Source organism: Dermochelys coriacea, chromosome 26 (assembly GCF_009764565.3).
Source record: "Dermochelys coriacea isolate rDerCor1 chromosome 26, rDerCor1.pri.v4, whole genome shotgun sequence".
NCBI classification, from domain to species: Eukaryota; Metazoa; Chordata; order Testudines; family Dermochelyidae; genus Dermochelys; species Dermochelys coriacea.
Genome location: NC_050093.1, coordinates 340,185 through 364,594, shown reverse-complemented (window position 1 = coordinate 364,594; position 24,410 = coordinate 340,185). Strand labels below are relative to the sequence as shown.

Genomic DNA, 24,410 nt, shown 5'->3' with positions numbered 1-24,410 from the left:
GCCCTGAGCTTCTCATATTCTGGTAATGACCTATAGAGCCATAATGGACCTAAGACTGCCTATTTTCCTGTGATATACTACCATAGTTGTGATCAGAGGAGGCAAGGATGTTAGATAGAACAAAGAGGCAGTGGCTGGCAGACAAATCCATTCCCCGTCACAGCCAGGGGCTCCCACTCCTGGTCTGAAATAACCTAGATTTGTTGACTTTCAGGGCATTTTATAGGGCCCATGTATTTTACCTGGTCCTTGAAGAGAGTTAGGACTGGTCTACCCGGGGAAATTTATTGGCAGAACTATTCCAGTATAGTTGTACCGTTATAACAACCTGTGTGGACACCAATTCCAAAATAAGAGTGGCCACACAGGGGTTACCTCAGGATAAGTAAAGTGGTATCATTATACCAGTATCGTTGTGCTCGTAAGTGCAGATAAGCTGACAGTGGAGACAGAGGTACTGGCCAATGTAATGGGGTGTTATTGTTTGTATTTAGAGCTGCTGGTCAGTAAGAAGAGCTGACTGAAATTTGTATTTGAGTTCATAATTTTATATAAATGACAGAGTGCTCAGAGCCTGTGTATAGATGTTTTTGATTACTCTAAATCAAAAGATAAAATAAACAAACTATTATTAGCATCTGCTTGAGAAACTATAAGTCTCTTAGTTCAGCTGCGGACAGTTTCAACAAGCAATGTAGTTTTAGGGTTTACTTTATTTCAGAAAGAATTACTAAAGTAGGGTTACCTTTTGCCAGAAACTCTGCACTGAGCATTTCTACAGCTTTTGGCATGAGGCACTTATGTGGTAAACATGGGAATCAGAGGGAGAATCATGTATTTGTTTTCAGCATTTAGCTTTCCACCAGTTTAAAGAGCAGAGCCCAGAAGCCTGGATGTTTTTTGGTGCTCTCAGAATACAGCCAATTCTGGAGAAGGTATTTCACCCAAGAAAGTTCCTGGATACCTGTACATCTTCCCCGTCTAAAAATATGAAAGGCCAAACAAATAAGAAAAGGTGAAAAAAACATGAATGTGAAAGTGATCCTTACTGAAGTCAATGAGGAACCTGCCATAGCCCTTACGCTGGTACTGGGGAAGAATCATTATACAGGAAACGTTGTACTTCTGTTGGCAGTGCTTCTCCTGATAGAGAAAAGAGAAAGAAACTTGAAAAACAACTGTTTAGTGAGATAGAAAAGAAGCTGCTGTGTGTGAGCTAGTAATTAATCCTGAACTAAAGACTAAGAATGAAAGCCCCATTCACAGCTCCTTGAGGACAGCAATGCGCATCAGCGAAGCACGGTCCCCAGTGAGTTAAGATGGAACAGTATCAAGTCATTGTCATTACTACTGAAACAACCACCCCAGGAGGGGGGAAGAATGAGACAGTGACATCTGCTACCTTTTTCGACTTAGAAACAAAGATAAAAATGACCGTCAGTGTAAGAATTTAAGTCCCCACCAGTCACTCAAAAGCACCAAAATGGAGGTGCTAAAGACATAGAGGTAGATTCTCATATCCAAGTAACACTGGTGTAAATCTAGAGTGAACCAAGATTCACACCACTGTAACTGAAATAAAAATCCAAGCCACTGTGTGCTGGTCTAGAAGTTGAAAGATGACCGTTGATTACTGCCACTGGGGTTTTTTTGTTTGGTTTTTGCCTTGTTTCTCTGATGGCTAGGATTGCAAGCAAAACAACTACTGCTGGGACAAAGAGACGTGAAAATGTAGCTATTTGAAATCTTATGTTTGGCTTCCTATGCCTGGCTTCTATATGGGGAACACTAAGATATATTCAGCATCAGTGGACTCCGCATTCCTAGCATACAAAATAAAAGGTTTGAAAGGAGGTTCAAATTGCAGACCAAGAAAATACTTTCTCTGCTGAGGAAGAGCTTAGATAGCTTTATGTGGGTAACAATGTTTACTTCACAAGCAGTTCTACCTATCACCATCAAGGGAATAGGAAGTCATTTAAAAACTTCTCCCTTTGAGCTGCTAAGTGCTGTACTAGTTCCTTTGAGGATATGCTCTGTTCAACAATATGAAGTGGAAATTCGGCTTTATTAGTTGCTACACATCCCTGAATTCTTCATACATGGTCTAAGACCAGGACTGCCACAACTAACGAAAAACCCTTTGGCAACACTATATTTCAAACCGACACAGAACAGGTCCAGCTCCAAGTCCAAATCCAAGATTACTCCATGCTAGAATACTTACTTTCGAGAAATAGCCTACAAGGTGGCAGCCCTTGACATCATTCTGTGTCAGCACATAGAAAAGAAATGGCTCCACATCATAATAGAGTGTTTTGTGGTCCAGGAAGAGTTTTGCCAGCAAGCACAGGTTCTGGCAGTAAATGGTACTGACATTGCCATCAACCTTACAGAAATAGAGAACAAATGAAGTCATTACTCTTATCACCATACAATTACCTGATTCTGTTGGATATCTCAATTCATTCTAACCCTCAAACATTAAAGAAAGGATTTCCAGATAATGCATAGTGGCTCAGATGATTCTCAAAGTAGGGTACACTTTGGGGGCACTGATCACTCTGTTATATTTATATATCAGCCTGAAGGAGAAATTAACCCCATTTATGGCTTTTAACATATTTTGAGGTCACTAATCTACTCATGAACTTAGCACTATGACACTCAGGGCTATCATTCACTTCTTCATTCTTTACAGAGCTGAATGATATAAGGACAAAGAGAGGGCAAGATTTTTAAGGATATATGAATCCCACATGAGCTATATGAATGTTGTAAAGGCATCAGTGTCACATTTTAAATGACACAGGAAAGCAGCAGTTATCAATCATTTTCCTAACTTACCTCAAAGACTGAAATATTGTTCTTTCTGTAAATTTCATTGGCTGGAGGATGAAACCAGCCACATTTTTTCATGTGCTGCTGGAGGATAGTTCTACTTTTCATATACTTTAGACAGAATTCACAAAGGTACAATTTAGGTAGCCTGTAAGTAAAGGTAAAGAAAATCAAAATCTATAAATACATTGTACGCTTTTGCTTATTAACTATAACAAAAGTACTAAATTCCTCAGTCCTGCTAATACAGAACTTGAGGGAAAAGAAAATGATAAAAGCAGTCTCACTAACCAAACAACTCAACCAAATATCTATTTCAGCCAAAAATATAAAATATATCTCAAGCCACCGCATTTCTTTATTCTATAATGAATACACATTTTACATATATACAGTGTTCCACATACTGAGCTCTGCTGAAGTGTGAAACAGTCTCCAATGGAAGTGGTGAAGGTCCCATTGTGTGTGTCAGCTAAATCTCTGGAGAAATACTGTAAGGAACTGTTCTGCATTGGGGGGAGGGTTTTGTAATTTTCAGTCTCTAAAATTCAATCTCTAATTTCTATGAAGCCTTTCTCTGTTCAAGTCATTCACTGTGATGGGGTCGATGGTGAGCTTGCTATTATTGACTTGACTCCAATTACTCTCTCCAGCTACAGTGTTAATTACAGTTATTTTAACTAATCCCACAGCATTTGGAAGAGTAAGAATTATTTTTTATAGTGATCCCCGTGCCGCATGACTGGGTGAGAGAGGGTGTTTTGTGGTTTCATTCTTTCCTCTCTACGGTCTTATTTAAAGCTGGTCCACATTCTGAACTGACTTTTTTTCTGAAGGTTGGACAGCTTGTGGTTTAGACAGTTTGCAAAGTTTTCAGTGAATAGAAAACAATATAAAAGTGACCAAATAAATTTTACTCTCTCCTACATGGCAGTCTCCTAGGTCAGGAAACAGAGAAATTTACCATATTTGGGTTTGGTAAATGTGAGGCATTATGCTGATGACAACTGTAAATAAATATCTGGAAACAAAAATAATTTAGCAACAGTTCATATAGTGTAATTTTAAACAAATTATTCTTAGCAACTTTTCTGCTTATTTCTTTTTCCATCTCCTTCAAGAATACATCCTGCCATTTCACAGCTCTAAATCAGATTTCAAAGTTCACCTCAGCACAAGCTTTAACAGTTTATATTGTAATGTATGCTAATGAATATTGTTTATATTGTAATGTATGCTAAAACTAAAGAACTGATGACCTCAAACTCAACTTCTCCAGTCATTTACATGTTTAGTAACAATGTATTGCCAGATCACTTAGCCTGGGAGTGCTCTCTCCCCTGGGAGCACAGCAACTCAACTCTCTGCATATCCATCTTACAATGCCTTTTGAAAGTATTTCTAATACTTGCAGTATATAGGGATGTGAGAGAATTTATCAATTCTTTGATTAGGCCTAAACGGACCCCAAGATACTCATTTCATTATTTATCATAAATCACATATATGCTCTTTATTATGCTAAAATTCCAGTTCACCAGCCTGAGATTTCTGCACCTGCCAGAGTAACTATCACACAATTTGTAAACACCAATGAAGGTGAAGAGTTTGCACAGTGTACCTTGAGTATTCCTGTGGGTATGGGGAGGAGTACCAGGTGTGGATTTCATACTTCCCAAATTCGATAACCGAAGGGCAGCGGACTTGTGGATCAGGAGGCCCTGTCACCCCTACTTTCTGTTCAAGAAAAAAATATTTTTGTAAATTAGCAAATCAAGTACTTATCAGTTTCAGGAGTATGGAGGGGAGGAGAAATATGTTTATATCCATCTAGTTTGTCTTTCTCTACATGGCTCCATAGAGAAACAGGAAGATGCTGACATCCGGTTTTAAAGCCAACAGCAATACCACTTACTCTTTATGTATGACACCCAATCCAGAGACGGGAGAGCTAGCGAACACCTTCATGACAATCAGATGCATTTAATATTACCCACATTTGCTGCAGGTCATAGCCCCAGATATAGCCAGCACTCAACAAACACTCTTATAAATCACTCAACCTAATCTTCTTTCAGTCTAGGTGCTTCTGTGTCCACATCACTGCAATATCTAAGCAGAGAAATAGATAACTGCTGGTGGTGTTTGGACATACACATACATATATCCAGTGATAATGTATACCCACACACACCACATACACTGCTGTGAGTTACAACAGTGGCAAACAAATCTCTATTCAGGGTGTGGTCATTCGTTTAAGACGTTACCCAAATGCCTATTGACAGTTCCTTATCCGAGTTTGCTGGCAAACATTCTCCAGGATATAAGCCTTGGAATCCGGGAATTGCACATCCTCTCAATTTTTTTCAACTTGTCAGTCCATGACCACATTACTTCAAAAGGCTCCAACACTCACATGGTTAAAATCCAAAGGTTTTCAGTGACTTTGCATTGTCACATGTCTTAGCGTGGACTGCATAGCTATTAATAAATGAGACCACTTAGCAGTAGGCTGTCAGGTATTAATGTGAAGAGTGTCAGTGAAATGCCTATAAATAAATGTATTCCAGTAGAATGAAATAGCTAAAAACATCCTCGGCATTTGGGTTATGGCACGAGATGCTACCATCCCAAATCCAGATTTTTCCATTAGTATAACTCTATCTGTTAAGTAGGGCTAATGAAGAAGGAGGAAAGCTCAGATTATTATTCATTCAGCTCTCCTAAGCGTACATGTTTGAACAAAATACCTCAAGATACAGAAAAGAACAAAAGCCTCCTGTTCTAGAGTTTTATCCAAAAGCACCACATGCGTTCATCAGCAACGGAGGAGCTCGGTTCATATTTCCTTCCATTCTTACCAAAGGTAAGTTTTTTCAGAGGTTGATCAAAAAAAAATCTCAAAAATTATTAGATTATTTATTAAATTATATTATTAAATTTATTAAATATTATTAAATTATTTATTATTATCAAAAATATTAGTTTGGTATCTGTGTATGATCAAAAGTTCCACTAATTGAAAAAATGCCTTTCCCCCTCAGTTTATTGATTCCACAGGCCCTTCCCTTTTAGGAAAAAGGCCTGGGGGGGTTGTCTCAGGTTCTCTAATAGGAAGGGAGCTAAATGAAGGAGTAAGTTTACCTTCCTTTGAACAGTAAAAAGATTTTACTGAAAGACAAAAAATCCTGCGCTAGCTGGATTAAAACAACCTTTGGTGCTAAAAGCTAACTCTAGTGTTAGGCTAGAATTTGGATCCCATGGTGAAATAAAAGTGCAATCACCCAACACTTTTCAGAATGGGATATATGCAACATGAAAATTTCACCTGTTAACAAAAGCCAATTTATAAAGAAAGGAGTAGGGATCTCTTTATATCTATGCAAATCCATAGCGAAGAATCTCCTACTCTGTATTCTGATGGGAATCTCTATTCTTGTCTAGTCGAACACTACTGCATACTCTTCCTTCACTGCTCCTGAGAGCAACAATGCAGAGTTGGCAGTCAGTCACCAACACAATCATCTCAGGCATCGCCAGGCATGTTTCAAGGAAGAACAAAGAGTAATGTGCACCTGTGGCAATGTCTCCTGCGTCTGTGCCCTCGCATCAGCAATCAACCTCTCCTCCAAATGAATGCCCAGTGTAAATGTGGAGACCCAGCTCCAGTACAGCTGCTTGCACATTGCAGTGGTCAGGAGAAAGCTCCCACCAAGAGATGTACTGAACAACTTGCAGGCTTGCTGCGGTCTGCCCCTACGCGCTACTTCGCTACTTCCGTCTCACACACTTACAGATTCAGTCTCTTCCCTGTGATACTTCATTCGGCTTGTGCATTTCCGTTTGCTCAGGTGCAGCATTTAGCTCAGCTCTTCACAGGCACTTGCATCAACTGCATCTCAACCACTGTTTAACCCAATCCCTGCCAAAACCAATCCACCAGCTATTTCACTTTAAAATTACATTTGCCTTCACCAGATTATTTGCAATATCAAATACATTACATCTAAAGTTTTTTTTCAAAAACGTGTTCCTTTTCTGGCCAGCAACTGTTTGACAAGGGCATTTATTTACTAAATTTCTGTCCAAACTCCTGGAAGATTACATTCAGATTTTCATTTACTTTTCTAAGCCAAAATTCTCTGACTGAAAAAGCTAGTCATTACAGCACTTTATTATGGGGTTTTGTTTGTTTGTTTTTAAATCACCCATGTAATAGTATCAGAAATAAGCAATTATGTACAGTATTGGTGCTGGGATCTGAAGGGTTAATGGCTCTCATATTAGTTTGGTTTATCTCACTGCTGTGGTTTAGTGCAGACTTATCACAACTCATTATTCATTAACGCTCTTTGTATATAGTGACTATATTTAGGTTGGGTTCATTCCAATTACTATGGAACAACAAAAGGTAAACAAACAGAAGCCCATATATCTGGAGTAAGGGGAACAAACTGCGTAGGGATAGTTATACTTAAGGAAAGAGCAAAACTTGTAGTTTTAGAAGGAATAGATCATTCAAGACTGTGAAAACTATAACGGACAGCATAACACAGAGGCCCACAGGCAAGTGGTGATTTTATATAGGCTAATGCAATTTTTATATAGGAAAACAGAGTTCAGAGAGCTGGCAATTTCTCAAGGAGACAATATTGAAAGCACAAGTACAAACTATCCCCATGCAAAGGAAAACTAGAAAGAATAGTAAGAAGCCAAAATGGCTCCATTAGGAGCTCTTTAATGACCTGAAAATCAAAAAGGAATCCTACAAAAAGTGGAAACATGGATGAACTGCTAAGGAGGAGCACAAAAGAATAGCAAAAGTATGTAGGGACAAAATCAGAAAGATTAAAGCACAAAATGAGTTATACCTACTAACAAGAGAGATAAAAGGCAATATACATTAAGAGCAGGATAAAGACAAAGGGAAGCATAGATCCTCTGCTTAATAGAGAAGGAAAGATAATAACCTATGACATTAGGAAGGCTGAGATGTTTACTGTCTATTTTGCTTCAGATTTCACTAAAAAAAGTGAACGATGACCACATACTTAACACAATCAATATTAACAACAGGGGGAAGGAACAAAAGCCAAAGTAGGAAAAAAACAGGTTGAAGAATATTTAGAGAAGATAGATGTATTCAAGTTGGTAGGACCTGATAAAATTCATCATAGGATACTTAAGGAACTAGCTGAAGCAATTTTAGAACTGTTCAAGAATCCACAGAGGATGGGAGATGGGGCAAACATAGTACTCATCTTTAAAAAGGGGAACAAAGAGGACCCAGGGAATTATATAACAGTCGGCATAACTTTGATAACTGGAAAGATACTGGAACAAATTATTAAACAATCAATTTGTAATCAACTGGAGGATAACAGGGTTATAAGGAATAGCCAGCATGAACTTGGCTAGAGCAAATCATGCCAAATCAACCTAATTTCCTTCTTTGACAGGGTTACTGGCCCACTGAATGAGGGGAAGGCAGTAGATGTACTAAATCTTGATTTTAGTAAGGTTTCTGACACAGTCCCATGAGACAGTCTCATAAACAAACTAGGGAAATGCAGTCTAGATGAAATTATTATAAGGTGGGTATACAACTGGTTTAAAGACTGTACTGAAAGAGTAGTTATCAACTGTTCATTGTCAAACTTGGAGGGTGTATTTAATGGAGTCCCACCACAAGGGTCACTCCTGGGTGCAGTATTATTCAAATTAATTACTGGGATAATGGAATGGAGAGTATGATTATAACATTTGAAAGACAGGATCAGAATTCAAAACAACCTTGACAAATTGGAGAATTGATCTGAAATCAACAAGATGAAATTCAAAACAGACAAGTTCAAAGTACTTCACTTAGGAAGGAAAAATCACATGCAAAACTACAAAATGGGGAATAACTGGCATGACAGTACTTCTGAAAAGGATCGGGGGGGTTACAGTGAATATGAGTCAACAATGTGATGCAGTTGTGAAAAAGGCTAATATTTTGGGGAGCATTAACAGGAGTAAACATAAGACACAGGAGGTAATTGTCCTGCTCTACTTGGCACTGGTGAGGCCTCAGTTGGAGTACTGGGTCCAATACCAGGCACCACACTTTAGGAAAGATATGGACAAATTGGAGAGACTCCAGAGGAGAACAACAAAAACTATAAAAGGCTTAGAAAACCTGACCTATAAGGAAAGGTTAAAAAAAATGAGGCATATTTATTCTTGAGAGAAGACAACTAAGATGGACCTGATAACAGTCTATGGGTATGTTAAGGGCTGTTATAAGAGGTTGGGGATCACTTGTTCTCCATGTCCACTGAAGGTAGGAAAAGAACTAATGGGTTGAATCTGCAGCAAGGGTGATTTAGGTTAGATATCAGGCAAAACTTTCTAACTGTAAGGGTAGTTAATCTCTGGAACAGGTTTCCAAAAAAGGTTGCAGAATCCCCATCATTGGAAGGTTTTTAAGAACAGATTGGACAAATACTTGTCAGGGATGGTGTAGGTGTACTGGGTCCTGCCTCAGCGCAAGGGGCTGGATTTAATGACTTCTCAAGGTCCCTTTCAGCCCTACAGATCTATGATTCTATCATCACCCTGGGCCAGAAACAGAGCAATTACTTACAGAATACCACTCTAAGGACGCTAGAGGCTCCATACAATACAATTCCTAATATTTAGGCTCCAAATTGCTACTATTTAGGCAGTCCAAATATACAACAGCTCCCATCAGCCAGTCCTGCTCTACTCTGACCCTTCTAATGCAACACCCTTCAAGGCCATCCACAGCTCTATTGTTACCTACTGCTCATCTTGTTCGCCAGTATTCTTATGTTCATGTCCTATGACCTGCCAATTCAGTGCATTTTTAGCTCCCTCAAAGATGAAACATAAAATATAAACAACAAGAGATGTATGCATCAAAAGCATTTTATAATCTTTTACTGCAGCTCTCATCTTTCCTATTTTGTTTGCTGCCTCCATCTGACCTTTGTCTAACAGACTGTAAGCGACTCATGGCAAGAATCTGTCCTTTCTGTTTACCTGTAAAATGCTATGCATGCCTAATGATTAAGGCTGCAAGTCTGTCACGGAAGTCACAGATTCTGTGACTTTCTGGGACCTCCAGGACTTCTGCAGCTGCTGGTGAGGCTCAGGCAGCCCCTGGGCCAGCCACACCGGCTGCTGCTGGGGCAGTCTCAGGCCACCACTCCCCGAGCAGCAGCAAGAGTTTGGCTGTGGGAAGGGGCTCAAGGCTGGGTCAGTGGATTGGGACACAGGAGGGGATGAGGGCTCTGGGTGGCGCTTATAAGGGGGCTCCCTGGAAGCGGCAACGTATCCTGGGGCGAGGGGCGGCCAGGCGGCTCTGTGTGCTGCCTCCGCTCACAGGCACCACCATCCCAGCACCCCCAGGAACCTTGGCCAATGGAAGCTGCGGAGCCGGTACTCAGGGCGGGGGCAGTGCACTGAGCCCTCCTGGCCACACCTCCACCTAGGAGCTGAGGGACATGTCGCTACTTCTGAGGAGCCGTGTGGAGGCAGGTAGGGAGCCTGCCACCCTTGCCAAACCCCTCCGCCATGCAGCAGTGATACCCCCAGGCTGTGCCCCACCCCAGAGCACTCAAGATTTAGTCAGGGGTATATAGTACAAGTCATGGACAGGTCATGGGCTATGAATTTTTGTTTACTGCCCGTGACCTGTCCATGACTTTTACTAAAAATACCTGCGACTAAAACATAGCTTTACTAATGATGCTATAGGAATACCTGCACTACATTCAGTTACAAACTGCATATATGGACAGAGGTCCTGAACTAATCAGATACAAACCCCCAAAGCACTTAGGATAGATTTTCTATTTCCTTAGGCACAGATCTCAGAAACTTTGCAAAGAATGAAGATGGGGACATACAGGAAAAAATACTACTAAAACGTTCACAGATATTCCACACAAGATAGTTTTACAGTATAAAACAGAAATTGCTTATATTTTTTTAATATCAGTCTCTCACTCGCTCTGCATGGGATCTTTCTCAGTTTGACCAAAAAATATCATTGGAGAGACAAGGTGAGTAAGGTGATATCTTTTATTGGACTAACTTCTGTTGGTGAGAGGAATAAGCTTTTGAGCTTACACACAACTTTTCTTCAGAAGCTCTGTGTAAGCGTGAAAGCTTGGCTCTCTCACCAACAGAAGTTGGTCCAATAAAAGACATTACCTCATTCACCTTGTCTCTCTCATATCCCGAGACCAACATGGCTACAACTACACTATATACAACAATAAAAACATAAAAAGAAAAGGAGTACTTGTGGCACCTTAGAGACTAACATTAGTCTCTAAGATGCCACAAGTCCTCCTTTTCTTTTTGCGGATACAGACTAACATGGCTGCTATTCTGAAACCTGTCAATAAAAATGTCATGATTTTTAAGTCCAATATCTCAAAATCTTCCAAAGATAGAAGCTATGATGATCTCTCCTTTTCAATGCCAATATATTTCAGATTCCTGCACTGCAAGATCTGAAATATCAGATTTTAATCAAAAATGTGGTCACTGGACTACAGCTGAATCTTGACCATTTTGGGGGCTTCAGGCAGATGCATTTTTGTTTTGTTTTCTGTGGGTGTTCTGTTTGTTTGTTTGTTTTTGGGGACGGAGTGTTTGAGGGGAAGAGAGGATTTCCTTCTTTGGGGAAGAGAACATTTACCTTGCAGGTGGTGGTCGTTTTTTAATGATTGCTGGATCTTAGAATGTTAGAATAAGTCTCAGGGGGTGTGTATTACTGAGTGGACAGAGGGCATGTAAGATAGTCAAAGGTGCATGATTAACATATATTATTTTAGAACATAAACCTCTTCTTCTCATGAACTTTTTGCAATTTGTGAAGTTAATCAGTCACAACTTTCAGCTTCCTTGAATCAACTTTCAGCCTCCTTGAATTACTATGCATTCTCTCAGAAAGGGGGCTAGGGCAATTAGCTGCTCTGACAGACTGATTCAGCAGTAGGAGTTCTTTTTCTCTCCATTTATATTTATAGCACAGGTTTAAGATTTCCCAGACACTAATAATTTGACTTTACCTGCAGCGCTTGCTCCTGAATATCTTGGAACAACTCCATATCTTTTTCAGTCATGACGTCCTGGCTCACAAGAAGCCGCTCCTCATTTTCCTGTTTTCCATCCCAGCCATCCTGATTGTCTGTGAATGAGAGAGAAATTTCTCACTGATCATTAGCAAAGCCATAAGCGCATTCTAGTAAGAAGAGGCTCAGCTGCATTTAGGCTATGTCTACACTAGCACCTTTGTCAGTAAAACATATGTTGCTCAGGGGTATGAAAAAAGACACCCCGACCAACATAGGTTACACTGACAAAAGCAGCGATGTGGAAAGCACTAAATTGGCAGGAGAGACTCTCCCGCTGATATAGCTACCACTGTTCGCTGTGGGTGGTTTAATTATGCCGACCAGAGAGCTCTCTCCGGTTGGCATAGTGTGGCTACACAGGAGACCTTACAGCGGCGCAGCTGCAGCAGTACAGCTATGCTGCTGTAAGGTTTCTAGTGTAGACATAGCCTTAGTCACTTTGCCACGTTTCTGATGTTTGAGACCATACAGGAATAGATAGTTTTGGATCAATGGCCCTGAAAGAGATAATGCAAACATACTGGACCTGGTTAAATAGCTAGTCTCTTAAGTTTTCATGTTATTACAATGACATTCACACAATGAGAATTTAGAAACAAAGGAAATTACATATGGCGTACTGCTTTATTTCTGGTAAGCAGGAATCCAGTCAAACAAACATGGGCTTTCTTTGCCCCTCCCAAAATAGACTGGGCTATTCATCCCTCAATGACCAGAAACGATATTCCACTTTATGAAAAATCTGAGTGAAAACTGTAAGGCTAGCATTTTGCAGGAAGCACCTTTTCCCATCTTTTCACCAGCACCAGAGAAGGCACTTGAACTCCACAGAGCTACAACATTCTTGGTTCAACATTCAAGTAATCGTCTCTGCAGTCACATCAGCAATTTAACAGCCTGCTTGCTGGGGATTATTTGAGAGTGGTGGAGATTACAGCACTTCATCCCATCCCACAACCATCTAGTGCCCATTTTACACTTCCACAGTCAACCAGTCTGATGTTCATAATTAAGGATACAATTTGGTCACAGAGGTCACAGATTCCATGACTTTAACAGATCTCCACGACTTCTTCAGCTCTGGCTGTCAGCGCCGTGCATGGTGGGGCTCTGGCTTCATCTTCAGTCCTGCTGGGACCATATCCTGATTTTGTCCTTTTTTCCCCCGCCATGACTGTTCTGTGAATTTTGCTTAATTTTACTGTGACAAAACTGTATCCATATTAATTATTATTTCTAAAGATAGATTTCCTGCATGGCATTGCTGAATATTATCCACTGGTTATACAGGGACAGTTAAAGTAATCAATGACTAAGTGATTAATCATCTTATTGGTTTCTGGTGCTTTGGAAAAGGGGATATTACTTGACATATAATACAGGAAATTACACAAGACTGAAAAGAGCATAAACACTGTCACTTGGTTTGCAAACCAGACTGCATTCTTTAGCTCAAAAAAGTGCTTGAAACTTGGAGACAGTGAGGAGAGTTAATGCCCTCCAGACTGCCATCTAGTGGCATGTAAGAATGTGTCCAGGACTGCTCAAAGCAGAACCTCTCACATTCCAGAACAGTACAGACCTTCTACATGTGGCCTATGCCACGCAAAAGAAATTCACAAGGGTTCTTTCTATCATATAAGTTTGTTTTTAGTTGTTCCCTGTTTCAGACTGCTACCTCCCTATTTATAAGAAAACGTTTATTAAGGTTTATTAACGTTTATTAAGGCCCTGGCCTCCGAGTCACTCACTCTTCCCAAACAATATTTGACATGACTTTACAGATTTCTCAGGCCACCCTTAACCCCTTCCTTTTGGGCTGGAACTGTATCTATCTATCTATAATCTTCTATGCTTATGTATATTGTGACGGGGGCAAGGCCAGATGGCTATGGAAGAGTAGTGGGAGATAGATATATTAGCTCCAGGCTAAACAAATCCCTGGTACCAGGATAAGTGAAATGGCAGCTGCTCTAGGTCAATTAAGACACCTGGGGCCAATTAAGAACTTTCCAGAAGGCAGGGAGAAGGCTAGGTTGATTGGGACACCTGAAGCCAATCAGAGGCTGGCTGAAACTAGTTAAAAGCCTCCCACAGTTAGTCAGGTGGCTGTGCATGTCAGGAGCAGTGGAAGAAGTTGCGTGGTTGGAGAGGCTGAGTAGTACACACCATATCAGGCACAAGGAAGGAGGCCCTGAGGTAAGGGTGAAGTGGAGCTTGAGGAAGTGAGGGCTGCTGTGGGGGAAGTAGCCAAGGGAATTGTACATGTCATGTTTCTAAAAGGTCAGCTACCATAGTTGATACTATTGGGGTCCCTGGGCTGGAGCCTGGAGTAGAGGGTGGGCCCGGGCTTCCCTCCCCCGCACCTTTGCCCCCTGATTAATCACTGAGACTGGGAGACAACAGAGACTGTGCAAGGAAGGATAACTTCTCCTCACCTCCCTCGCTGGCTTATGATGAAAATGGCTCAGTAGACTGCGACCCTTGTCTCTAGAGAAAGAAGGGTTACGTGGAGGGTCACAGTGAGCCTCTGAGGCTAGCAAAATCCGCCAGGAAACGCGGGACCCACGGAGGCAAGGACAGAGCTTTGTCACAATACACATACGTGTGTGTGTGTACGCACGCACGCACACGCACACAAACATCTTCCATTCTCCAACTTGCTATTCTATCATGACATCATTGCAGTGTTATAGCCGTGTTGGCCCCAGGATATTAGAGACACAAGTTAGATGAGGCAATATATTTTATTGCACCAACCTCTGTTGGTGAGATAGGCAAGCTTTCAGGCTTACACAGAGCTCTTCTTCAGGTTTGGGAAATGTACTCTGTGTCACAGCTAAATACAAGATGGAACAGATTGTTTAGCATAAGCAGTTAACACACATGCCAAAGGACCATTCAAGGTGAAGTGGCCCATTAACACCTCTCCAATAATAGGATGGAAAGGAAAACAAAAACAAAAAGCAAAAAAAAAAAAAAAACCAGGGGAAACCTGCATAACACCTTCAAAAGACAAGCCTGGGAGCTTAAATTCATAACATTGCTAGATACTAAAAACAATGGACTGAATAGACACACTGGATTTATGAAAACAACAAGGAGTCCGGCGGCACCTTAAAGACTAACAGATTTATTTGGGTATAAACTGTTGTTTTTGTGGATACAGACTAACACAGCTACCCCCGATACTGGATTTATGGTTTATTACAACAATCTATAACCCACTTAACCCCCTCCCTCCCCGCTTCCTTCCCTGTCTCCCCTATGACTGGAAAGGTGTTAACTGGCCACTTCATCTTGAACAGTCCCTTGAAATATGTCTTAACTACTTATGCTAAACAATCTGTTCCAACTTTTATTTAGCTGTGACACTGAGTACGTTTCCTAAAGGAAAGCTCTGTGTAAGCTCAAAAGCTCGTCTCTCCCACTAATAGAAACTGGTCCAATAAAAGATATTACCTCACCCACTTCGTCACTCTATTATGATGTCTAATTGATTTTTGCACTTGAATCTGTTACTCTCTAGATCAAATTTCTACCATCTACCAGCTTTTATCTGTTCAGTATCTTCTACCTCAGTGAACCCATTCCTGGCTTAAAAGAGGCTGCCTTCACTGACAAGGGGACAGATCTTTTACCTGTGGGCCAGTCTGAAGTGCTAGATCTTCTGGTACCCTTTTTCCTGATCCTATATTGCTGAGAATAGTCCACCATTTCCCCTCGGGCTTTCCGCCCATCAGGGGAGGGGGTGAAGAATTTGGTAAGGCCATCAATGAGCCCTTTGGTTTTCTTGTTAAATTTCAAGGTGGTGCTGCTGTCTCTGCAGAAGTCCAGGGCATCTATTCGTTCCAGGTATCCTCCTTCTGCCGATGACGCTGACTGGCTGGATAGAGTGATCTTGCGCTTCCGGCCCCGACCAGGGCCAGTTCGAACTTTACTGAAGGGGCCTTTCGATCTAAAGAACCAGGAAGCGAAAAAAGGGCCAGTCAGTAGGTGTGGCAGAGAGAGAGATTTAGGTAAGGTAATAAACTGGTTTAACATCTACGTACTATGCCAGTCACCATGGTATCTAGAGATCAACTGCACAATTCAATAAGTGGTAATCAAAGCCCTGTTTACTGCATGACAGTCTGGGCCTAAGTTCCACAGCAAAATTCCTAGACTATTCCTGTTTACTAGAAATTCTCTAGCAGATTATTTAAATATAAAAATGTAGGTTTTTACTTAATGAAAAATGAAATTGCATTATACAATCTGTACAGCCGCCACAGTATTAGTAATGTTCATGTTAAAGTCAGTTTATTTATGCTGGCTCCACATCTTCATTTTCTGATATGCCAAAGATTTTATATTGCCAGCACACCTGCATTGTAGAAACCATCAGGAAGAAGCTGAAGGCTTTGACAGCTGAGCAAACAATTAAGGACTGTGGGATATGCACATTAGCTGGCTGTTTCTGCTAAAACAATCACTAGTGAAAAAATTAAGAGTGTTGAGATTTAAACTGTCATCTTTTAGGTTTTAGACGTAAAAACCCATTGAAATGGATAAGACAGTTCATGCTTCTCAGAGCTGTTGTTTCAGAATTTCTGTTGACTCAGGCAGACATCAATGAAACAACTGCTATTTTCTTCACAGGTTTACTTTGCAACCTAACGGTATGTCTACGCAGCAAAGAAAAACTCGTGGCTGGCCTGTGCCATGGAGCTCTGGCTGCAGGGTTATTTCATTGCCTGCCTCCCCCCACCCATCCCATCCAGTCCCCTCCTCCAAGGTCTGAGAGCCTGGGCTCCAGCCCGAGCCTGGAAGTCTACGCAGCTGTTAAACATCCCCACAGCTCAAGCCAGAGGTGGCTGGCATGGGTCAGCCGCAGGTTTTATTTTGCTGTGTGGACATACCCATAGGGGCAAGAAACATGTTTTTTTAAATGCAAGCTTGGTTTCTGAATGTTGCAACCAAGTCTGCAGTCATGAAATTGTGAAATACACATGACCTGTCTTTCTTGTACTCTATTAGGTTTAAGAGTAGTCTCATCTAAGCCCATTATGTTGTAGAACTCCCCACTACAATGAAGGAACAAAAGAGAATGCTCCCTCCACTGACCTAAGCATCAGCGCCCCTTTAAGACCCTCACAAAATATCATTTTAATGGGTTGCTCATATTCAGCCACTTCTGTTTCAAATTTCTCATTCATTGTTGCAGTGTATGTAATCTACAACTTTTCTAACTCCCAGCACTATTTCCAGAGGACTATAGAGTGCAACTAGCCTACGTTGACAGGAGCAGTGCCTTGCTGCAATAGAGTCTTGCTGTAAACCAGCAAAGCTAGTCTGAAGTAACAAGCGATAAATACTTTAAATCTAAACCTCTAGCTAGAGCAAAGGGAGAAAGAAGAACTGAACAAATGCCTCAACACTCCTTGACTGTACACAGTAGTCTGAGAAATTAAATTGTGTGTAAAGCAGTTAATATTAGTACTGTGAAAAAAATTATGTAGCAAGGATATGCCTATACTTAAAATGTTACTGTGGCACAACTGCAGCTGTGCCACTGTAGCGCTTCAGTGTAGACACTACCTACACAGACGGGAGGGATTCTCCTGTCAATGTAGGTAATTCACCTCCCTGAGAGGTTGTAACTAGTTTGACAGAAGAATTCTTCCATCAATTTAGCACAGGGGTTAGGTTGGTATAGCTAAATCTCTCAGGGGTATGGATTTTTCACACCCCTGAGACATAGCTATATCAATGCAAGTTCCTAGTGTAGACCAGGGCTAGAGATATTCACCCTAAGTAGGACACTAAGCCCTCCACAGAAGTCCCATTTATTCCCCCTCCCCTGCCCCTACTTTCTTTTTCTCATTAAAGCAACTTACGCTGTATTTTGGTTCTTTAACCTGTTTTTGGGACGTCCTATTGGGTTGGCATAGCGTCGTTTTATCTGTGCTGCCTTCTTGTGTAAAAGTTTTCTTCCTTTCTTCCGTGGCCGGCATATCTGACATATCCACATACCTGTAAGACACAAAGCCTCATCACAGGATGAAAGGAAAAAACAGAGGCAAGAAAGACTACAGTTCCTTTCCAGATGGAGTGAAGAACAGTCTGACAGACTCCCATTATTATAAGGTTGTAAGAAAACTACCTTTCTGTCCCAGCAAACTAAACGCAAATCTTGCCTTGGTGGAAGCACTCACTCCAGAAAGGCTCTATAGGTAAGTTTTTAAGCATGCTTTCTGCAAGTATAGAGGAGCCCAGGTATCAGATTATCAGAAGAATAGTACAGAAGGAAATCCATTTAATGAGTTCCTACTGTACTTAAGGATAGTGCCTCCAAACTAGGTGGAGACATCACCCACCATGTGGGAAGACTTTGACATAGACTTCCCTTATACACAGCCTTTGAGGTATGAGAAGAACAGAATAAATTGAGCTTATGCTCCAGGAGCTACTAACTGCACAAACACTGCCACTTTAAGGACTGCGTATCAGTTTCTTTCTTCTACACAAAGCTACTCACTCATCCAAAGAAGTTGATAATGATAATCTGCTACCATAACCTCCATCTCCTCAGACCTCTGAAAACTTTTAAAGCAGGAATTTAACATTTTGATTCTTTCTATTGAAAGCAGAAAAGGAAGAGAATAAAGGATTCTCATCTGAAAGTTACATGGAAAGTACATGCTCTCCTCACTCTATGGCTTTTAATACCAGAAAAGTGGTGCAATGAGTGAGATAAAGACAGGTAAGGAGGAGAGAGGATTCTCTTATTTTCTGATATGCCGATACTTTCAATTCACCTCTCTCCCAACATCTCTTAATTCCCCCATTTGTTACAGAGTCCTCACCTTTCGGCATCCTGGTGAGAGGTGGGTCACAGCACTCCATGTGAAAACCTCGGTCACATGAGTCACAAAATAGCATATTATCCTGTGGAAAAAGACAGACAGCTCTGGTTAGCTTCACACCAGAGGAGTGCACCAGGTCCAGCTCTCAGTTGCCACTGACCCCAGACAGGCTATATCAAGTTCCCAACCATAAATGTATACAGTATTGGTTAGTTCTGAGTCTCACTAGGTAACCAAAGATAAGCCAAGCAGAAGCTGTAAATGTTTGGTTCCAGAAGTACTCACTGCATTTTTGCCCTGATCTCGACAGGAGCTGCAAGTTTTGCACTCAATGCACTGCCATCGTAAGGCCTTCACTCGTACTGTTAGCTCTGGAGAGAACTTCAAACAGGATGGATGACCTATGAAAAAAGGATAGATAACCCCAAGGAAGCAATTCTGCTGCTGTCATTGCTCTGGGACAGACACAGAGGAGGCCTAATTAGTCACATCTTTCACATACAGTTTCAGATACCCAGAAGCGCCTTCTATTTCAACACAGATCTCACCAGGACTTGATGCTCCAGCTCATATAAACTTATAGGTCAAAATCAGATACATTGCATGAAGTTTGGCAGCCTCTTTCCTAGTTGAATACATTTGGACTTAACTGAAGAAATTTTTGTGAACTGATTTATTCTTTCTCATAGACACAAATAAAGATCTTTTTTATAGCTAAATTGTCCTTTGTATATCATTTTGAACACGTGAGCAGATGACTCATGTGAGGTTTCTGACTAAAGTGAATTTCTAACTTGATATTTTTTGCAGTCATTTGTAACTCACTTTAGATCAGAGCCACACTGCAGGCACTTTATAACTACATAACAAAAAGGCTGTCCCTGCCACCAACCGTTTACAATCTAAGTACAGGACAAGGTACAACAGATGGATACAAATAGGGAGCACAAGGAAACAATGAGACAGTAATGGTTGCTAAGTTAAGCAGTGATCACAGTACATCAGCTACCTACCCACTGTCAAGTTTTTTACAGGCATCATCGCAGAACAGAGTTTTAAGCAGGGACTGGCAAGGGGACAATGAAGTGGCTTTGCAGATGTTTAAGGGGAAGTTCTCCGAGGCATATGGTGCAGCATGAGAGAAAAATTTTCAAATAAGCATATTTGGGCTAACTAATGGACAATGAACGCTGGCATCATTGGCAGTAGAGGAGACGGATTATAGGTGGTGAAGTGAAGATAAGTAGTTTGCATTTGATGTGGTGTAGAGAAGAAATAGCAGTGAGTCTGAAAACTGATGTTTCCAGCAAGCGTTCTGAATGGATATAAATGAGGCAAGACAGGAAAGTCTGGATCTTAGAGAAGTTATGCAAGAAAAAGTGGCCATTATGGTCAATGGGAGAGCTGATCCAGTGCTGCAGGTAAAATGAGGTGAGGCCAAGGAGATGAGCAGCTAAAGGATCCAGTGAGTCATCAACATAGAACAAAGGCACAGAGGATGACTGTGGGATACTAAGATGAGAGACAGACAGATTTTGGAAAAAGAAAAGGAGTACTTGTGGCACCTTAGAGACTAACATATTTATCTGAGCATAAGCTTTCGTGAGCTACAGCTTACTTCATTGGATACATGCATCCAATGAAGTGAGCTGTAGCTCACGAAAGCTTATGCTCAGATAAATTTGTTAGTCTCTAAGGTGTCACAAGTACTCCTTTTCCTTTTGCGGATATAGACTAACACGGCTGCTACTCTGAAACCACAGATTTTGGAGAAGTCCTACAGCCTGTGTTATACAGGAGGTTGGACCAGATGATCACAATGGTCCCTTCTGGCCCTGGAATTGATGAAGAGACCTCTGTGATCATCTAGGCAGACTTCCTGTGTAACACTGGCCATAGAATTTCCCCAAACTAATTCCCAGAGCACCTCGTTTAAAAAAATATCTAGGGCTTCATTTAAAAATTGCCAGTGATAGAGAGTCCACCATGAGTCTTGGTAAATTGTTTCAATAGTTAATTACTCTCATTGTTAAAAATTTACACCTTCAGGACGTCAAATGCATCCGATGAAGCGAGCTGTAGCTCACGAAAGCTTATGCTCTAATAAATGTGTTAGTCTCTAAGGTGCCACAAGTACTCCTTTTCTTTTTGGATAAGTGTGACAGGTTTCAGAGTAGCAGCCGTGTTAGTCTGTATTCGCAAAAAGAAAAGGAGTACTTGTGACCTTCGAGACTAACAAATTTATTAGAGCATAAGCTTTCGTGAGCTACAGCTCACTTCATCGGATGCGTTTGGTGAAAAAAATTTTTCCACCAAACGCATCCGATGAAGTGAGCTGTAGCTCACGAAAGCTTATGCTCTAATAAATGTGTTAGTCTCTAAGGTGCCACAAGTACTCCTTTTCTTTTTGGATAAGTGTGGTATAAATGCCTCATTTAGCAATGCACTTAAGTACCTACTTAAATGCCTCAGTGCTTTGCTGAACTGGGGTCAAAGAAATGACAAAATTAGCCAAAGAGAAGACAGCTTTCTAAAAAGTTTACAAAGGGCTTACTGAACTAGTTATGTGGCACTTAAATGCAACTGTCCCCCAAGCTGAAGGAGCACAAAGATCAGCTAGCCAAACCCTATTGTTCCCCATTCAGGACAGTCATGTGGGCACATCATACTAGATCAGAGGTTCTCAGGACAAAATTTTTTGTGGCCTCAGAATGCGGCCACCAACTCTTGCTGGTGGCCACTCTCACACTTTTTCCTAAAATACTAAATTAGCTTTAGGAAAACCAAATAAATATGCATAAATTATAATGATCTGGATATGTATACATTTACTGATAGCTAGTAAGTCTGTTGTGAAAAGTGATATTAACAAACATACAAGTATCACTTTTCACAGCAGACTTACTCAGCCCTGGCAAGCCTGGGGACAAATTAAGCCCTGAATGGAGGGTCAGGGGAGGCAGTGGGGATCAGGGGAGATGGGGGTTGAGGGAGGTAGCGGGGGGCTGAAGCCTTAAGCCCCATGTCCAGAGCCTGTCACCCCAGGGCTGAAGCCCAACGCCCTGGGAAGGGGGGGAACTCGTTGGCTGCCTGCTCCTACAGCGTTGTGCCCCAGGTGACTCCGGGGGGGGGGGGGGGGGCAGGGCCCAATCCCTGCTGGTTGCCCCAGCAATCAACACCAAGGCATCCAGGAGCAACAGGGAGGGGAAGGGGGCGGGACTTTGCCCTTCCTCCCCCACTCATCACAGCTCAGGAGGCTGTGGCCACAAGGAAGGCCCATGGTGGCCGCATTTGAGAGATACAGTTCTTTCCAGGAGCACTATAAGTGGTCACCTACCACTGTTGCCACAGTCAGCACACGAGATGAGCTCCTCAGGTTTTTTCTCACGATTCTGTTCTTTTGTACCAAGGCAGAAACTGCAGATGGGAATTGGTTCAGCAACCGGCTGTGCGGGAAAAGCAGAGATCAAAGCGCTCAATAATTTATCAATCTATAACCCGTTGAACAAATTTTCAACTAATTATACAACTTTCATAGCAAACAGAGGAAAAATTATATAGAATTATATACAACTTAGTGCTAACCCCATGATACAACATATATTATATTGATGTGGCTGGGAATTGTAGCTTTAAGAGCAAATTAACATACACCTACAATTCCATCAAAAAACTATATCAAGAGAACACTAAGGTTGCAGGTTAAGCACTCAACCTTAATTTTGGCATTTCCCAACTTTAATTCTGTACTTTCAGTATGGCCCCCTTTGTACATCTGCATTAAGATACAGTTTTTAATTAAACAATCACACACTAAAGTGCTCCAATATATTATACAATCTTAGATGTTCATCACATCTACTACTGGATGCAACTCTATGCCAGAAAGAGATACACAGATCTCATTTATATGCAAGATGCTTCAATGTCGCTGGACCAATCCAACAGTGGTCTTATTGCAAGCAAAAGACTGATTTTATGTAGCAGTAATACAACTTGGGGGATGCTATGTCACTTCTCTCTGTCAGTCAGACTTCAGTGCACACCACACACCGGACAGAGACTGTGTTGTGTTTTCCACAGTGTCCACCAGATGGAAGCACTCAAGACAAATGCTATAGAAAATTCCCACAGTGTGTATCTTGGGGCTAGATGCTAACTGCACAACAGGATATGGAAAGGAATGATTATTTGGGGGGAAAAAAACAACAAAAAATGTATGGATAAGATCAGAAGTTTTAATCCTCATCCTCAGATTAAGTAGATTTTAAGAATAACCTACTGAGAAATGTCCAAGTGCCTATCCCACTGGTTCTGTATCTAATTATATCCCTGGGATAGCTAAGGGATTCCCTTCCATTTCCTCCATTCTTGGTTAGAATTCTGGATAAGAGACCAAACAACACGAGGATAGATGGACCCAACACACAGACACTTTCTTCTCTTGTTTGAAGGAGGAAACTAGGCAGGGTTTGACACGTTTCTGGATGGAAGGGAAAACCAGGTAAGATGAGCCATGTGCAAATATCTCCATTCACAGTTAGGATGGTGATGTGCATGGATCCCTTGTCTTCATTTAAAATTGGGAGAGGAGAGGATAATACCAGGCACCCACAAACCTTACCTTTTCATTCCTGGTTAGGCTTAGGATACCAGACAGTTACTTGTTCAAGGTTAGTTCTGGGAAATATATGATCTGCTGGTGCATTAATTTATGTTATGTGAATTGAGATATTTCAGGAAATTGCCTTTACTCTCTTCCTTTTGTATTATCCTGTCAGATGTTTTTATCCCACTGCCTCTCCTTAGCTGCAGTGTCCTCTTTCTATGCAGCATTTATTCCTCTAAGTGCAAATTACCTTATTATTAAACAAACATGATCTCTGCCATAACATTACCACCTCTCTCTTACATAGCTATTTTCATCAGAAGATCTCACAGCACTTTACAAAGAAAGCAAAGTATCATTATCTGCATTTGTAAAATGGGGATATATAGGCACAGAGAGGTGAAGTGACTTGCCCAAGGTCACTTAGCAGTCCAGTGGCAGAGCTGGAAACAGACCCCACCTCCCTCTGGTCTTAGTCTTGTACTCTGTCCTCTGGGCCACTGCAGCTCCTACTCAATAAGAATCCCAACAAGAATAGCTGTCCTCTTTCAAAGCAATGGTACATGCAGTACAATCCTTTTAGGGTTTAAACTCATCAAAACAACCATTACTGACATTTTTAATTCATTATTTATAATCAGTGATAGATTAGATCACTCATTAACATTTTTTAATCAGAAAATATTTCTCATTCATGAACTTCTTTTAAAACTAGTGTTTATTTGTTTTGAATTCTACCTGTCTAATTCTGCCAGCAACCTGATCACTAAAAATAAGACCATTTCGCATCCTGGATTTCATTGTGCAACTTCTCTCTTCTCCCCTCCAAAGAGAGATTTTGTTTCAGACTAAAGTCCTATGGTCCATTTGTATAATGAATCTGAACTACATAAGAATAATCTTTCTGACACAAGTTAGTATATGAAACATAAATGCTGTTGTTAACAGAAAATT

General features: G+C 41.1%; 1 protein-coding gene across 1 annotated transcript in view; it reads right to left on the bottom strand.

The window, feature by feature from the left end:
• KAT6A (lysine acetyltransferase 6A) overlaps nucleotides 1-23,475 on the bottom strand; it is a gene marked incomplete at its 5' end in the record, with an annotated part of 48,450 nt that extends 24,975 nt beyond the window's left edge. The window contains 11 exons of the mRNA XM_043502908.1: nucleotides 1,050-1,143; nucleotides 2,228-2,389; nucleotides 2,848-2,989; nucleotides 4,463-4,578; nucleotides 11,934-12,052; nucleotides 15,641-15,957; nucleotides 17,879-18,014; nucleotides 18,848-18,929; nucleotides 19,133-19,248; nucleotides 22,185-22,293; nucleotides 23,467-23,475. Of these exons, the coding sequence (XP_043358843.1) occupies nucleotides 1,050-1,143; nucleotides 2,228-2,389; nucleotides 2,848-2,989; nucleotides 4,463-4,578; nucleotides 11,934-12,052; nucleotides 15,641-15,957; nucleotides 17,879-18,014; nucleotides 18,848-18,929; nucleotides 19,133-19,248; nucleotides 22,185-22,293; nucleotides 23,467-23,475 (1,402 nt within the window). The remainder of the gene's footprint in view (nucleotides 1-1,049; nucleotides 1,144-2,227; nucleotides 2,390-2,847; nucleotides 2,990-4,462; nucleotides 4,579-11,933; nucleotides 12,053-15,640; nucleotides 15,958-17,878; nucleotides 18,015-18,847; nucleotides 18,930-19,132; nucleotides 19,249-22,184; nucleotides 22,294-23,466) is intronic.
• Between the last annotated feature and the right edge of the window lie 935 nt (nucleotides 23,476-24,410).